The sequence below is a fragment of the Salvelinus fontinalis genome, unplaced genomic scaffold (genome assembly GCF_029448725.1).
Source record: "Salvelinus fontinalis isolate EN_2023a unplaced genomic scaffold, ASM2944872v1 scaffold_0219, whole genome shotgun sequence".
In the NCBI taxonomy this organism is placed as follows: Eukaryota; Metazoa; Chordata; class Actinopteri; order Salmoniformes; family Salmonidae; genus Salvelinus; species Salvelinus fontinalis.
In genome coordinates, this window is record NW_026600428.1 from 2,008 (window position 1) to 20,000 (window position 17,993).

The following is a 17,993-nucleotide window of genomic DNA, read 5'->3' on the forward strand; positions in this document are numbered from 1 at the left end:
TACTATAATCATATACCCTATAACTTTAGCATTGACTGTACTCTGACCTAAATTCAGGACTTCAATCAAATGCATTTATACAGCCGTTTTTACATCAGCAGATGTCACAAAGTGCTTATACAGAAACCCAGCCTAAAACCCCAAAGCAATGAAGATGTAGAAGCACTTCCATTGTGGTGTTCACATTCTACTCTGTCAGAGAAACATTTCTTGCAGCTTCTCTAATCCTACTAATGCAATCGATATGGGGCACATTCTTTTGTGCTTGTAAACCCAGCATGTACAGTAGATTGATGGGCAGATATTATGCTTCCTTGGCATGAGGCTTAAATTGTGCGTATACAATAATGGTTTATTCATTGTCTGACAACAAGCCACTTACTCTCCGGGAAGGTGGGATACCTCTGCGCTCGTTAGGAAAATGAAGGCTGTCGCCATGGTAGCCTCTTTGATCCTCGCCATGGTAACCTCGAGGGCCTCCATTTGGATAAAAGCGAGGCCCGTCGTACTCAAACCCTCGATTGTACTCCTCGTCTGGCCTTCCGAAACCAGCCGGCCTCCTCTCTACAGGCCCTGCTCCAGCTGATCTGGGATATGGGGCCTACAATTAATTACATTTTGTTGTGAAAGAAGAGAAAGGGAAACAAGATTAGGATTATGTCCTCTAGAAAGCTATTTATTATTTTTATTTCTAGATGAAAAGGTTTATTTGAGAAAAATCATGTAATAGTAATTCTCAGTGAATCATAGAATTCATGTGATTTTCCGGATGGAAACAAGGCAGTTGTTCTGTGGAGCTCAGGAACGCTCAACTCTTTTCTCTTATATCAAGTAAAGGCCGATTAATTAGGGCCGATTTCAAGTTTTCATAACAATTGGTCATCTGCCTTTTTGGACACCGATTATGGCTGATTACACTGCAATCCATGAGGAAACTGGGTGGCAGGCTGACCACCTGTTACACGAGTGCAGCGTCAAAAGGACCTTGTGGCTGCAAGGAGCCAAGGTAAGTTGCTAGCTAGCATTAAACTTATCTTATAAAAAAACAATCAATCTTTACATAATCACCAGTTAACTACACATGGTTGATGATATTACTAGGTTAATTAGCATGTTCTGCGTTGCATATAAATAACGCAGTGCCTGTTATAATTTATCATCGAATCACAGCCTACTTCAACTTTGCCAAACAGGTGATGATTTAACAAAAGCGCATTCGCGAAAAAAAGCACATTCGTTGAACAAATGTACCTAACCATAAACATCAATGCCTTTCTTAAACTCAATACACAGAAGTATATATTTTTAAACCTGCATATTTAGTTAAAATAAATGTATGTTAGCAGGCAATATGAACTAGGGAAATTGTGTCACTTCTCTTGCTTTAAGTGCCGCCTGGTTCGTTGCGAACTGGTTCGTTGCGAACTGTGTTTCTTCCCAACAAAGACTAATTAATTTGCCAGAATTTTACATAATTATGACACAACATTGAAGGTTGTGCAATGTAACAGCAATATTTAGGGTTAGACTTAGGGTTGCCACCAGTTCGACAAAATACGTAAATGGTTCGGTATCGTTTTGTTTTCGAAATGATCGTTTCTGGATTTGACCATATTAATGACCAAATTTGTGTGTTTATTATAATTAAGTCTATGATTTGATATTTGATAGAGCAGTCTGACAGAGCAGTGGTAGGCAGCAGCAGGCTCGTAAGCATTCATTCAAACAGCACTTTCCTGCGTTTGCGAGCAGCTGTTAACAATGCTCGAAGCACAGCGCTGTTTATGACTTCAAGCCTATCAACTCCCGAGATTAGGCTGGCAATACTAAAGTACCTATAAGAACATCCAATAGTCAAAGGTATATGAAATACAAATGCTATAGAGAAAGTCATCATTCCTATAATAACTACAACCTAAAACTTCTTAACTGGGAATATTGAACCACCAGCTTTCATATGTTCTCATGTTCTGAGCACATATTGCACTTTTACTTTCTTATCCAACACTTTGTTTTTGCATTATTTAAACCAAATTGACATGTTTCATTATTTATTTGAGACTAAATAGATGTTATGCATTATATTAATTATATTAGGGTTCATTGTTCATTCAGTATTGTTGTAATTGTCATTATTATAAATATTTACAAAAATCGGCATCGGCTTTTTTTGGTCCTCCAATAATCGGTATCGGCGTTGAAAAATCATAATGGTTGACCTATAATATCAAGGCGGAGTTGAGTATTGATAACTAGTCGCATGATTTGCTAGCAACGACATTGAGTCACCATCAGTTGATACTTACCTGTACAACTGCAGGTGCTGAAGTTCATACTTTTAATAAAAACGTTTATTGAATAAAACCACTAACTTTTTCCTCCTTTTTGTTGATCAACTTTTGTCCCAATTGAATCTCAACTGACGTAGTACGTCAAGGCCACTAGAACCCAAATGAGGAAAAAGACACTGGTTGTATTTTTATTAAAAGTATGAATTTCAGCACCCCACACAGAAGGAACGGTAAGTTTTTTCAGAAATATTCACAAGTATGGACTGACGGCGAGACAATGTTGTTGCTAGCAAATCATGCGACCAGTTACCAATACTCACCTCCACCTCGATATAAGAGAACGGAGTTGAGCGTTCCTCAGCTAGGTTCTGTTAAGTATTATAATAGAAAGTAAATTAGTACAATTATAAATATATAAACCGAACAACATTTTCCACAGACAGAAACACTCACCGGTCTGTCTGATAGGAAGCGTTCGTCATAGACATCCCTTATGTTTCGGTCTCTCCTGTAAGCCACTGCAAAGTAGACAGCAGGGGAGGTTTAGGGTGGGTATAATTTGTGTTACGTTCCAACAGGGATCTGTTCCAAAAACTTTGTAAAGTACACGGATGCCAACAAACAACGTATACAAAGTAGCATGATCAATTCACCTAGCTAACTTGCTGCCGAAAAAGCATCAACTCACCACATAGCTTATTCTTAATGTTTGTCCATAAGCTACCAGACTGAGGACATATATTTTTCAGAATAAACATGGTGACTGAAAAACTTAATGAAATAGCCCACCCCCTACCCGGTATCTTATTCTGCCACTATACAACTTTGTATGCGTTGTTTGTTGGAAACCTTGTTATTTACGAAGTTTTTGACACAGATTCCTGTTGGAACGTTCCACAAATTATACCCACCCGAGGTTTACACAGTTAATGACAATCACAGTTGTGGTAGGTGTTCCTGAATATTCCTACATGTGGACTTGGTGGAATTGTTTAGTACGCATAACTGGAAACCTTTTTGGGAGAAAGCAAGATATTTTCCACTTACTTGTTTTGTCTGGACAAGTCTATGTAGTAGTATTGGGACTGGATAATGCCAATAGAGACAGTCAATACTAACTGGGGAAAAGAGAAGATGTTACGTATTAGTTTGCCAATACTGCATGTGTGCACATTAGCTTTTAACAATGTAGGTTAGGAAATCCCAAGCATAGGAATATGTCAAATCAGTATGTGTGATAGTATGGAAACTACTGTAGCTAAGTTAATAGCTAGCTCTGATCCAGAAGTACTGGCAGAATGTTAGCCCGCGTCCCTCTGAGGCTCAGCGTTAGAAAGCCGCACCAACTCTAGCTAGTAGCTAACTACGGCTACTCTTCTTTCAAACAAAACTTCAACCACTGAGATTAGTGATATGAAAACACCTCTTTCTACTGGCTTGCTAATTAGCTACCGTATTTAGCACATAACGTTGTTCTAATATATATATTTCGCAGGTTGTGTAGATTTAACTGCTAGCTACGTATGCTTACGTTAGCTAGCTACATGCTCAAGCTAGTCCACAGTCCATGCTGAGTTAATTCGCTCAAAACGAAAACAGTATTTAGAACAAATACATATTTACTAACACAAACGTGTAGATACGCACATTGGAGAAAATAAAGTCGTCTTCACAAAAGATATGAAAACAAGCTCACCATTGCCTACTTTTCACCTTCTTCCGGTTGGCGCATGTACACACTGAATTTTGATTGGATTGACAAAAAGTCTGTCTCTTGAAACGTCATATTCCTGTGACGATGAACAGTTCTCGTTTGTTTTTGGCAGCTAGATAGCAAATACATGTTACTGAGATTGAATAACTAATAGAAAGCAACATATTTACCTATTTTTTTGCCCACACTACTCAATAACTATAAATCACCAATGTTGTCTCTCTAGGTAAGGGATTTATTCGATTACTTGAATGTGTATTTCCATGTAATACACATCTGATTCGAGCTAGCATCACGGCTAGCTTGCATATCGCTCAATGAAATAGATAACTAACTAGCTTCAATCTGAATAACCATCACCATGAATCTGTTTTCAGTGTCTGTCTCACTCAGATGGTGAAGTCAAGATGAGTGGTGGTTTGGCTCCCAGTAGAAGCACAGTCTATGTGTCCAACCTGCCCTTCTCTCTAACCAACAGTGATCTACACAAGGTAAAAAATAAACCTTTATTTAACTAGTCAGTTAAGAACAAATTCTTATTTTCAATGACAGCCTAGGAACAGTGGGTTAACTTGTTCAGGGGCAGAACTACAGATTTTTACCTTGTCAGCTCGGGGATTCGAGCTTGCAACCTTTCGGTTACTGGTCCAACACTCTAACCACTGCTGTAATGTCTTCATATGTAGAGTAATGGGATAGAACTACTTAACCCCTCCCTACCACTATTTCACAAGTTCATGATCCTGCTGTTTATGCCGTTTGGAAAAATTACTTCAAATAATGTCTTGGATCTTTTCATTTCAGCTTTTCACCAAATATGGAAAAGTTGTGAAGTAAGTTACTGGTATCAAAATAATGAGCTATACAAAGCTCAAATACAAACCAAAAAATGGTCACATGCTTCGTAAACTAACAGTGAACTTCCTAGTTACGGGTCTGTTTCCAATAATGCAGAGTTAAAGATCAAGATGTTTTTTTAAATAGTGACACGATGAATAAATACACAGTGAATAACAAAAAATCTATAGCACTATGTTGGTATTGTGGTGATCAGAGAAGCTAATGATGGTCTCATGCTTTCAGGGTGACAATAGTCAAAGATAAAGAAACACGCAAAAGTAAAGGTGTGGCTTTTGTGCTCTTCCTGGACAAAGAGTCTGCACAGAGCTGCTTTAGATCGCTCAACAATAAACAGGTGGGCATTTTTCCTCTCCCTGTTTTCATAAAAAGTCACATATCTGATGTGTTGTTTTTGCGTTAAAGTCCCCCTCTTTTTCGCCCCGCAGTTGTTTGGAAGAACAGTGAAAGCGAGCATTGCAATCGACAACGGGCGAGCAACTGAATTTATCAGGAGGCGAAACTACACAGACAAGTCCAAATGTTATGAATGTGGGGTAAGTTGATACTCTGCCTAGATAAGCCATCTCCATTTCCCTCTTCATCTATCCGGAATGTGTAGCCGGATGTTAGCGCTATTTATACAATATTTCTGTCCTTTTCACTTCCTAGGATACAGGGCACTTAAGCTATGCATGCCCAAAAAACTTGCTTGGTGAACGAGAACCCCCGAAGAAGAAAGAAAAGAAGAAGAAGAAAAAGGTTGAAGAGCCTGATGAAGTGTAAGTATCTTATCAGGACATTGATGCCACTCTCCCGTGTTTGCAAACGGCTATGATCACGGTCAACAGCAGCGTGTCCTTGATATTAACAGTGACTGTTCTATTTCAGATGGACTTTAGTTCAGAGATTCTTTGTTTGATTGTGATGTCATATTTCTCATTGTTTGTGAAGTCCTCTGTGTGTGTTTTGTTTCTATGACTTTTCTACTTTTTCCTCTGTCGTTTACAGAGAAGAGGAGGAAAGTGAGGAAGAGGGAGAGGACCCTGCTCTTGACAGCTTAAGTCAAGCCATAGCTTTCCAGGTAAGTGCACAAATGTACTTCAAGTTGGGGGAAGTTAGTAGGCTATTGTATTACTTGAAACCCTCTATTTACTTGGTATTTGTCCTTATCAATCAATCAAGTTTATTTTATATAGCCCTTCGTACATTAGCTAATATCTCGAAGTGCTGTACAGAAACCCAGCCTAAAACCACAAACAGCAAGCAATGCAGGTGTAGAAGCACGGTGGCTAGGAAAAACTCCCTAGAAAGGCCAAAACCTAGGAAGAAACCTAGAGAGGAACCAGGCTATGAGGGGTGGCCAGTCCTCTTCTGGCTGTGCCGGGTGGAGATTATAACAGAACATGGCCAAGATTTTCAAAATGTTCATAAATGACAAGCATGGTCAAATAATAATCAGGAATAAATGTCAGTTGGCTTTTCATAGCTGATAATTAAGAGTTGAAAACAGAAGGTCTGGGACAGGTAGGGGTTCCATAACCGCAGGCAGAACAGTTGAAACTGGGACAGCAGCAAGGCCAGGTGGACTGGGGACAGCAAGGAGTCATCATGCCCGGTAGTCCTGACGTATGGTCCTAGGGCTCAGGTCCTCCGAGAGAGAGAGAGAAAGAAAGAGAGAAGGAGAGAATTAGAGAGAGCATACTTAAATTCACACAGGACACTGGATAAGACCGGAGAAGTACTCCAGATATAACCAACTGGCCCTAGCCCCCCGACACAAACTACTGCAGCATAAATACTGGAGGCTTATCTGACCCTTCTTTTAAAATCACACGTGGGTTCATGTGTTCCACAGCAAGCACGACTTGAGGAGGAGCAGCATAGGCGAAAGCAGACGGCCTTCTTGGCTGAGGAGGCCGGTCAGGCTTCCACATCAGACGACTCCAAGAAACCCAGGATCAAAAAGAGTGTCTACTTCAGTGACGAGGAAGAACTGAGCGACTGAGGGGATTTCACAGATATAATTCAGACTTTGAGTAGCAAATTTGAGTAGCAAATATTTGAAAATGAATGGAGGACATTCTGTTTGTCAAGATCTGCAAGGGCAGCATCGACCTGAGGAAAGATGAAGCATGTGTGTGATGAAAAGGGTTACAGTGTACCATTGTTTAGTTGAAGTCCTCAACTGTTTCTGTATCAGTGTATGTTCTGATCCTTAGTGTCCTTTATAATGAGGATTCAGCCACTGTTCTTCGTAGGCATTGGGACCATGTGAATGGAGATTAACTGTGTTTCTGCTCTTTTCTTTTCAACAGCTGTGTAAATATACCATAGTTGGTTTACTATCTTTTTTTAACCCTTCCTATGTATGTCAATATTAGGGGAAATACAACTATTCTGTTTCAAGATAGCCTTCCCCATCTTTAGGTGAATGCGCAATTTATTTGAAAGCGGTATTGAAACATCAGTGAAAGAGTAGAACACCACAGATAGCATGTGGTTTTTCACAATAATGAACCACACTTTTGCTGATAAATAGGAATAAAGAACATTCAAGTCATGAACATTCCTTCCTGTATTTCAATATGGATCACAACTCCCCGTTCACCAGCTGCTAACCAGAGACAAGGTGCAGTAAGGTGTGTGTACTGTAGTGTTGCCTTAATGTGTGCACCAGTCTTCTCACCATATTCCATGGTCAATAGCAAGGCAATATTCCTTCCTGTATTTCAATATTAATCTTCCATTCTGTGGGGGCTACTCTTCCCCTCCAACAGCTGTTGACAGTACAGTAAGGTGGATGTTGTCCTGATGAGCGCAGTGTGCACCTCTCACATACGATGTGTTCCCTATCAGAGAGCAAGAGCTCCATGTGATGGACTGTCCTGACAGGAAGCCAGGTGGTACAGGCTGCAGCTCAGCCCTGGCACATTCTGATTTATACCTGCAAGGCCACGTCTGTCTGTTAGGCAGGTCATCTTCAAGAGCTACCTTTTAAAGCAATGAGATGGGATGGGAGGAGAGCCACTGAAGTTATACAGATTTATGGTTTAGAAATGTTTGACAACTAAATACAAGGTGAAATGCATAATTCACTTCAGTTCTGTCATGCATTTTTCTATCCCCTGTTATTAACTATGTATATAATCTGTAGCCTCTCCATCACAGTAGGAAACATGAATAGGGCTTAACATTCAACTATGCAATAATGTTAATGTAATTTTCACTATGTCTGTCTATTGCGCTAAATGTCAGATCATCATAAATCAAAAGGATGGAATCTCATTTTCTCCACCCCCGCAATGATTGGGAATTCACCCGTCGAAGACAATGAACAATCTCAAGAAGTTTATAATAAAATGTCAAATGACACCTCATTAGACCCTAATAATACATAATTACTGTTACATTAGCGTATGTGTAACAAAGACGAGTGTTATTACAAATGTATCAATTCGAATCAGGAATGTCTGTTCCTGTCTGCGCTATATCCTCAGGAAATGGCTTCAAATGTGATTGGACAAACCGCGTCATGTGACCATCCTCCAACTGGAGTTTCCACGACAGCTGGGAGCCGTGCGATACCTCCTCGCGTATTGCTTTCATAAAGAATACGTAGGGACTGTCCTTATTTCAACATCCGCAAACAAACTTTTGGCGGCATGGGAGACAAGAAGAGTCCAACCAGGTAATGACTGACTCATTCTTTGCGCTGGTGACATTGATGCTTGGAAGTGGACACCATGACACATAATTGAAACACTCCTCTCTGTGTGTGTGTGTGTGTGTGAGTGAGAGAGAGAGAGAGAGAGAGAGAGAGAGTGTGTGTGTGTGTGTGTGTGTGTGTGTGTGTGTGTGTGTGTGTGTGTGTGTGTGTGTGTGTGTGTGTGTGGTAGCCGCGGTGTAGCAACCATGGCGGACTGTCTGTTTTATTGCAGTGTCAAATCATAGCGCGAGCTCGTAAAACAGAACAATTTCGTAACACTGAATGGATCATCTTCCCAGATGTTTGACAACGCGAGCATATAGCCTACACATGATGCACACTCAGCACCCTGAACGGGGGATGTGAAACTGATGTGCTTTATGTGCTTTTTGTTTTGTTCGAAGGCCGAAGCGTCAACCAAAGCCTTCGGCGGAAGAGGGAAATTGGGACTGTAGCGTTTGCACATACAAGAACACCGCGGAGGCTTTCAAGTGCATGATGTGCGATGTAAGGAAAGGGACGTCAACACGGTAAGTGGATACGATTAATTTTGCTCGATGATAAATACTATTATGTTCGTGCAAATGGATAGTCTACACGCGTATTTGTAAGTATTGTTTTATCAGGTTGTGTCCATTAATTTTAGTTTATGAAATGGTGCATGTAAACATGAGAAATCTGGATGTCTTTTATGCTGCAGTAGCCTGCTGATCAGCTGTACAGTGTGCGATTTTCTAGTAACCTCATTTGTATTGTGTTCCATGGAACAGCATGGATGCTGATTATGAAATGGAGTGCATCTAAGAACACAGGGAGTATCCTTAAAAAACATGGTAATCACTATAATCTACTGTAGTTAGAAAAACAACCTCTATTTGTACGCATGGTCAAGCACAATGCAAAAGCATGTTTTAAATGAATTTGGCCTAGTTGATACTAACTCTATGTAGGCCAATTCTGACGACAATCGGCAATAATAAGTGTATGTCTTTATCTACAATAGAGAGGTGACGTGACATGACCAGCTATTATGCAATCATTATAGAGTAGTTACCAGGTCTCTCTTGAAAGAGATGTTATCTCAATGAGACTACCTGAATAAATAAAGATGAAATAAATACAATACAATTCAAGTCACAGTAGGCTACGGAGTCCTTCCCCTGAAACTAGGCTAACCTTGCCTTGAAACCAATCTATGAAAAATGCTGTGTAATCACGTGTCATCGTTGTTTGAAGAAGGATGTGGAGCCAGGTCCGATGTGTTAATTGAAAAAAGGTTACAGGTAGTTCTAGTTTCACTCTGATTCATAGCTTCCTTTGAAAACTGAGAGTGTAATGTGGGGATGTCCCAAATGGCACTCTATTCCCTATGTAGTGCACTAGTTTAGACCAGGGCCCTGTTTTAAATGTAGTGCACTACATGGAATAGGGTGCCATTTGGGACGCCACCCACATTACACTCTCATGGGTTTCAGACACAAAACCTGAGATGTTCCATCCTTGTTATTCCAATCCCCAGAACTGTGAGCATAAGAGACGTAGATGGTCATGAACTGGAGCAGGTTGATATGATCACATCCTGTCTGGGGTCAAAATGACCTTAACACCTCATCTGAGTGGAGAGAGAGAGAACATTAGTCTTCTAGAGCAACACACACACACACACACACACACACACACACACACACACACACACACACACACACACACACACACACACACACACACACACACACACACACACACACTGCACACACACACACACACTGCACACACACACACACAAACTGCAGACACACACACACACACACACACACACACACACACACACACACACACACACACACACACACACACACACACACACACACACACACAAACTGCAGACACTCACACACTGGGGTGGCAGGTAGCGTAGTGGTTAGAGCGTTGGACTAGTAACCGAAAGGTTGCAAGATCGAATCCCCGAGCTGACAAGGTACAAATCTGTTGTTCTGCCCCTGAACAAGGCAGTTAACCCACTAGGCCATCATTGAAAATAAGAATTTGTTCTTAACTGACTTGCCTAGTTAAATATAGTTTTTTTTTTTTTTTTTAAGACGCGCACCCACACACTGCAGACACACACACACACGCTTTGACAAGGCTGGCGGTGTTGATGAACTCAGTGGAAAAGGGAAGGGGGAGTGGAGGGCAGGATGCAGGTTGGTATTTAATCATCACGGCTCTCGTCATCCATCTTATGTCATGGTGGTAGAGGATCTTCAGGTCCAGGGGACATCATCCATCTTATGTCATGGTGGTAGAGGATCTTCAGGTCCAGGGGACATCATCCATCTTATGTCATGGTGGTAGAGGATCTTCAGGTCCGGGGGACATCATCCATCTTATGTCATGGTGGTAGAGGATCTAGTGGTCCAGGGGACATCATCCATCTTATGTCATGGTGGTAGAGGATCTTCAGGTCCGGGGGACATCATCCATCTTATGTCATGGTGGTAGAGGATCTTCAGGTCCAGGGGACATCATCCATCTTATGTCATGGTGGTAGAGGATCTAGTGGTCCGGGGGACATCATCCATCTTATGTCATGGTGGTAGAGGATCTAGTGGTCCGGGGGACATCATCCATCTTATGTCATGGGGGTAGAGGATCTAGTGGTCCGGGGGACATCATCCATCTTATGTCATGGTGGTAGAGGATCTAGTGGTCCAGGGGACATCATCCATCTTATGTCATGGTGGTAGAGGATCTAGTGGTCCAGGGGACATCATCCATCTTATGTCATGGTGGTAGAGGATCTAGTGGTCCAGGGGACATCATCCATCTTATGTCATGGTGGTAGAGGATCTAGTGGTCCAGGGGACATCATCCATCTTATGTCATGGTGGTAGAGGATCTAGTGGTCTGGGGGACATCATCCATCTTATGTCATGGTGGTAGAGGATCTAGTGGTCCGGGGGACATCATCCATCTTATGTCATGGTGATAGAAGATCTTCAGGTCCAGGGGACATCATCCATCTTATGTCATGGTGGTAGAGGATCCTCACGTCCAGGGGACATCATCCATCTTATGTCATGGTGGTAGAGGATCTAGTGGTCCAGGGGACATCATCCATCTTATGTCATGGTGGTAGAGGATCTAGTGGTCCAGGGGACATCATCCATCTTATGTCATGGTGGTAGAGGATCTAGTGGTCCAGGGGACATCATCCATCTTATGTCATGGTGGTAGAGGATCTAGTGGTCCAGGGGACATCATCCATCTTATGTCATGGTGGTAGAGGATCTAGTGGTCCAGGGGACATCATCCATCTTATGTCATGGTGGTAGAGGATCTAGTGGTCCAGGGGACATCATCCATCTTATGTCATGGTGGTAGAGGATCTAGTGGTCCAGGGGACCTCATCCATCTTATGTCATGGTGGTAGAGGATCTAGTGGTCCGGGGGACATCATCCATCTTATGTCATGGTGGTAGAGGATCTAGTGGTCCGGGGGACATCATCCATCTTATGTCATGGTGGTAGAGGATCTAGTGGTCTGGGGGACATCATCCATCTTATGTCATGGTGGTAGAGGATCTAGTGGTCCAGGGGACATCATCCATCTTATGTCATGGTGGTAGAGGATCTAGTGGTCTGGGGGACATCATCCATCTTATGTTATGGTGGTAGAGGATCTAGTGGTCTGGGGGACATCATCCATCTTATGTCATGGTGGTAGAGGATCTAGTGGTCTGGGGGACATCATCCATCTTATGTCATGGTGGTAGAGGATCTAGTGGTCCAGGGGACATCATCCATCTTATGTCATGGTGGTAGAGGATCTAGTGGTCTGGGGGACATCATCCATCTTATGTTATGGTGGTAGAGGATCTTCAGGTCCAGGGGACATCATCCATCTTATGTCATGGTGGTAGAGGATCTTCACGTCCAGGGGACATCATCCATCTTATGTTATGGTGGTAGAGGATCTAGTGGTCCAGGGGACATCATCCATCTTATGTCATGGTGGTAGAGGATCTTCAGGTCCAGGGGACATCATCCATCTTATGTCATGGTGGTAGAGGATCTAGTGGTCTGGGGGACATCATCCATCTTATGTCATGGTGGTAGAGGATCTAGTGGTCCAGGGGACATCATCCATCTTATGTCATGGTGGTAGAGGATCTAGTGGTCTGGGGGACATCATCCATCTTATGTTATGGTGGTAGAGGATCTTCAGGTCCAGGGGACATCATCCATCTTATGTCATGGTGGTAGAGGATCTTCACGTCCAGGGGACATCATCCATCTTATGTTATGGTGGTAGAGGATCTAGTGGTCCAGGGGACATCATCCATCTTATGTCATGGTGGTAGAGGATCTTCAGGTCCAGGGGACATCATCCATCTTATGTCATGGTGGTAGAGGATCTAGTGGTCTGGGGGACATCATCCATCTTATGTCATGGTGGTACAGGATCTTCAGGTCCAGGGGACATCATCCATCTTATGTCATGGTGGTAGAGGATCTAGTGGTCCGGGGGACATCATCCATCTTATGTCATGGTGGTAGAGGATCTAGTGGTCCAGGGGACATCATCCATCTTATGTCATGGGGGTAGAGGATCTTCAGGTCCAGGGGACATCATCCATCTTATGTCATGGTGGTAGAGGATCTAGTGGTCCGGGGGACATCATCCATCTTATGTCATGGTGGTAGAGGATCTAGTGGTCCAGGGGACATCATCCATCTTATGTCATGGTGGTAGAGGATCTAGTGGTCCAGGGGACATCATCCATCTTATGTCATGGTGGTAGAGGATCTAGTGGTCCAGGGGACATCATCCATCTTATGTCATGGTGGTAGAGGATCTAGTGGTCCAGGGGACATCATCCATCTTATGTCATGGTGGTAGAGGATCTAGTGGTCCAGGGGACATCATCCATTTTATGTCATGGTGGTAGAGGATCTAGTGGTCCGGGGGACATCATCCATCTTATGTCATGGTGGTAGAGGATCTAGTGGTCCGGGGGACATCATCCATCTTATGTCATGGTGGTAGAGGATCTAGTGGTCCGGGGGACATCATCCATCTTATGTAGGGATGCACCGATATTACATGTTTGGCCGATACCAATATCCAATATTTTCCTTGCCCCAGAAAATTATACTGATAACCAATATTTAAAATGTAAGTGGATTTTTAAGCATTCTAGTACAGTTACATAGTTTACACACACATGGACACAGCGGTCTAAGGCACTGCATCTCAGTACAAGAGGTGTCACTACAGTCCCTGGTTCGAATCCAGGCAGTATCACATCGGCTGTGATTGGGAGTCCCATAGGACCCAGCGTTGTCCGGGTTTGGCCATCATTGTAAATAAGAATTTGTTCTTAACTGACTTGCCTAGTTAAATAAAGGTTACACACACAAACACACACACCAGACTGACCAAAAAGTTATTTTGTTGCCATTTACGTACAGTATGTCCCCATTACCAGTAAAACATAATCAAAACCTATTTCTTCCACTTACTGGCTGTGCTGTTTCGTTGTTCATTTGTTCAGTCTCAACCAGGATTTCATCATCCATGTCAAGCAGTGAAGTTTCAGCTCTGTCTGTCCGTAGCTTCTCTTCCTCGGTGCGCACTGTCACTGTGTCCGTTTCCATATTGTCCAGCTGTGTCTGTAACATTTCCCTTAAACCCTGTTTCTTGTCTGCATCAAAGTAGCGGTCCTTGTACCTAGCATCGAGCATGGTGGCAGGAAGTAGGCTCAGAGAGAATGCCACAGAATCGCTTGTTCACAGCCTCAAGTACTTTTGTAAGTTTAACCCCACGGTCTGTGTGGACAGTTTTGTTGAGCAGGCGCTTCAATGCCGTGACAGAGGATATCACGTCTGCTGCAGACCCAGTTGATGAGCTTATTTCTCCAGTCAGTTGTTCCAATGGCGCTAGGAGAGTGTTCATGATTCAAACATGTTCTCAAATGCCATTGAAATGGCAGCAGCGGTATGAAAACCAGCACATTCTTGAGCATGTACAGCCTTCCTAGGTACGAAATCCTTGTCGATCCACTGTGCTGTCACAATCAGCATGCTCATGTTGGTTGACATCGCTGGTGCAGATGTCAGTCGTGAAGCTAATAACAGTGACGCCCATAGCAAGTAGCTCATAGATGTGCATTTCAACAATACTGTGTAACTCCGGTAGGGCAACATCTGAAAAATAGCGCCTACTTGGTAGTGTGTACCAGGGCTCAAGATGCTCGACCAGTCGGCAAAAGCCAACATCATCCACGACAGAGAACGGTTGATTGTCAAGGGCAATGAATGCCATTCTCTTGGCTTTAATGGATTTAGCCTTTTGCAACGTCTCTCTGAAATTGTCTTTCTCTTTCAAATGACTGCTCTACTTGTTTAGTTATTGGAGGTTTGCGGGGAGTTTTTTAATTAGTTGTGTTGTGACAAGGTAGGGGTGGTATACAGAAGATAGCCCTATTTGGTAAAATAACAAATCCATATTATGGCAAGAACAGTTCAAATAAGCAAAGAGAAACGACAGTCCATCATTACTTTAAGACATGAAGGTCAGTCAATCCGGAACAATTCAAGGACTTTTAAAGTTTCTTCAGGTGCAGTCACAAAAACCATCAAGCACTAGGATGAAACTGGCTCTAATTAGGACCACCACAGGAAAGGAAGACCCAGAGTTACCTCTGCTGCAGAGGATAAATTCATTAGAGTTACCAGCCTCAGAAATTGCAGCCCAAATAAATGCTTCACAGTGTTCAAGTAACAGACACATCTCAACATCAACTGTTCAGAGGAGACTGCGTGAATCAGGTCTTCATGGTCAAATTGCTGCAAAGAAACCACTACTAAAGGACACCAATAATAAGAAGAGCGTTGCTTGGGCCAAGAAACACGAGCGATGGACATTAGACTGGTGGAAATCTGTCATTTTGGTCTGATGAGTCGAAATTTTTTGATTTTTGGTTCCAACCGCTGTGTCTCTATGAGACGCAGAATAGGTGAACGGATGATCTCCACATGTGTGGTTCCCACCGTGAAGCATGGAGGAAGAGGTGTGATGGTGTGGGGGTGCTTTGCTGGTGACACTGTCTGTGATTTATTTAGAATTCAAGGCACACTTAACCAGCATGGCTACTAGAGCATTCTGCAGCGATATGATATCCCATCTGGTTTGCGCTTAGTGGGACTATCATTTGTTTTTCAACAGGACAATAACCCAATAACCCTATTTGACCAAGAAGGAGAGTGATGCAGTGCTGCATCAGATGACCTGGCCTCTACCCAATTGAGATGGTTTGGGATGAGTACGACTGCAGAGTGAAGGAAAAGCAGCCAACAAGTGCTCGGCACATGTGGGAAGTCCTTCAAGACTGTTGGAAAAGCATTCCTCACGAAGCTGGTTGAGAGAATGCCAAGAGTGTGCAAAGATGTCATCAAGGCAAAGGGTGGCTACTTTGAAGAATATCAAATATTTTTTTAGTTGTTTAACAGTTTTTGGGTTACTACCTGATTCCTTATGTGTTATTTCATAGTTTTTATGTCTTCACTATTATTCTACAATGTAGAAAATAGTAAAAATAAAGAAAAACCCTTCAATGAGTAAGTGTGTCCACATCCCAAATGGTACCCTATTCCCTATATAGTCCACTACTTTTGACCAGAGCCTGGCACCATGACGTCAGTGTTATTGAGTCACAGTCAGGAAATGGCTGCCACCCTGGTGTTGTCCCTGAGTGACATCTTGGTTTCATGGACAACAAGAGAAACAAAGCCATGCAAGAATAGCTATCTCTCTCTCTCTCTCTCTCTCTCTCTCTCTCTCTCTCTCTCTCTCTCTCTCTCTCTCTCTCTCTCTCTCTCTCTCTCTCTCTCTCTCTCTCTCTCTCTCTCTCTCTCTCTCTCTCTCTCTGTCTCTCTGTCTCTCTGTCTCTCTGTCTCTCTGTCTCTCTGTCTCTCTCTTTCTCTGTGTGTGTGTGGTTTTATTACCAAAGGTTGAACATTATCCTTCTCCTTCATGCAAAACCAATTATCCTGGTTTAAAGAGCAGTTTTAAATGAGCCAGCTAACAGTGTGGAGGCAGACCCAATTGTCTCCATTGCCTCTGTGACTGGAATGTTGTGTGTACACGGGTCTGTGCACGTGTATTTGTGTGTATGTCATTTGTGTGTGTGTATGTTTGCGTGTGTGTGTGTGTGTGTGTGTGTGTGTGTGTGTGTGTGTGTGTGTGTGTGTGTGTGTGTGTGTGTGTGTGTGTGTGTGTGTGTGTGTGTGTGTCTGCGCCCCTGTGTGTCTAGTCTCTGAAATGAGGCTGCGACAGCAGCTGCCAGACACCCAGAGCTAGGCTCATTAGTATGCTAGGGCTTAATCAGTGTGATGTCATCAGTGGAACAGAGATTTCCATCAGGACTCTTAAAGCAGCCAGGGGGTCACCACCATTACAAACAACTCAACCACCACTGCACACACACAGGAAGATAACAGAGGGAGAAGAAAGGGAGAGACATCAAATTCCCTCCACACACAGAAGACAAGGGGCTGAGCGAGTCTGAGACCTCTGCTCCAGCAGGGCCAAGCACTTGCCATCTGCCCAGAGCAGCAACACAGTTCACGTTTGCCAGCCGATGGTACTTAGCATCTCTGAACAAAGTGCCGACCGTAATTTGCCAGCCGAACCGATTTTACGTGTAGAAATGGAGGAAAATGCCGGCACTCAGACACCTACTGGCGTGTGATCCTTCAAAAAACACTGTGCTGTCAGCGAACGAACGGCAGACAAGCGGTAGACCATCATTCAGTGAGATGTATTCTCAAGAGAGACAGGAAAAGATCTCAGTGCTGTCCTCCCTCCCTCTTCCTTTCCTCTCATCTCTTTCCTCTCTTCCTTTCCTCTCCTCTCAGAGACAGTCTACTTCATCAAGGCCAAGCGCTAACCCTCTGCCCTCTACAGCAACAACAACACAGCTCCTACCAGAGGTGATGCTAGCAAGATGGCCAACAAAGGAGGTCGCGGTAGTTAATGAAGGGCCAATAGCAACATGACTCGACCTGCGTCACCCGCCCGTCCACACACAGCACACTCCAGGGGGTTGGCTGTCTCTTCTAGGGAGGGAGGGAGGGCTCTTCCAGTGGGGGAAAGAGCCAGACAGCTGGTGTACTAAGTCTAATGTAGGACATGGATTATGGAGGATATTAATATGACCTTTCTATTTTCCTCTGGCTTTATTTAGCTTGAGATATTATATATATCTCAAAGATTATTTTGTGGTCACTAATTTTAGCTTGAACAATAATGTAGACCCTATGTGAGATCATTGCATGGTCACTGTCATTTGTAATCTGGTTTTAATATGAAATAAATTACATAGGTCAAAAGTTACCCGTATCTGTGTCAAACAGGCCTAACTTTACTCCCAGATGA

At 43.0% G+C, this 17,993-nt stretch overlaps 2 protein-coding genes and 1 long non-coding RNA gene across 4 annotated transcripts in view; 2 read left to right on the plus strand and 1 right to left on the minus strand.

Moving 5' to 3' along the window:
* Positions 1-514: 514 nt before the first annotated feature.
* Positions 515-4,094, minus strand: LOC129844744 (uncharacterized). Its single transcript, XR_008757997.1, has 4 exons — positions 3,988-4,094; positions 3,339-3,409; positions 2,745-2,809; positions 515-601 (listed from the first exon to the last, which is right to left on the minus strand). It is a non-coding gene; the product is annotated as an uncharacterized LOC129844744 (long non-coding RNA).
* Positions 4,065-7,409, plus strand: LOC129844742 (zinc finger CCHC-type and RNA-binding motif-containing protein 1-like). The gene is made up of 8 exons (XM_055912824.1): positions 4,065-4,231; positions 4,383-4,496; positions 4,810-4,838; positions 5,089-5,200; positions 5,292-5,399; positions 5,515-5,624; positions 5,854-5,926; positions 6,701-7,409. The coding sequence occupies exons 2-8, from the start codon at positions 4,413-4,415 to the stop codon at positions 6,848-6,850; spliced, it is 666 nt and encodes a 221-aa protein (XP_055768799.1). The 5' UTR covers positions 4,065-4,231; positions 4,383-4,412; the 3' UTR covers positions 6,851-7,409.
* A 972-nt stretch (positions 7,410-8,381) lies between these two features.
* Positions 8,382-17,993, plus strand: part of LOC129844743 (YY1-associated factor 2-like) — a 32,871-nt gene continuing 23,259 nt past the window's right edge. The window contains exons 1-2 of one of the 2 annotated variants that reach the window (XM_055912825.1): positions 8,382-8,533; positions 8,956-9,081. In XM_055912825.1, coding sequence (XP_055768800.1) covers positions 8,508-8,533; positions 8,956-9,081 — 152 coding nt within the window. In that variant the 5' untranslated portion in view covers positions 8,382-8,507. The remainder of the gene's footprint in view (positions 8,534-8,955; positions 9,082-17,993) is intronic. The other variant, XM_055912826.1, reaches the window with a different exon arrangement.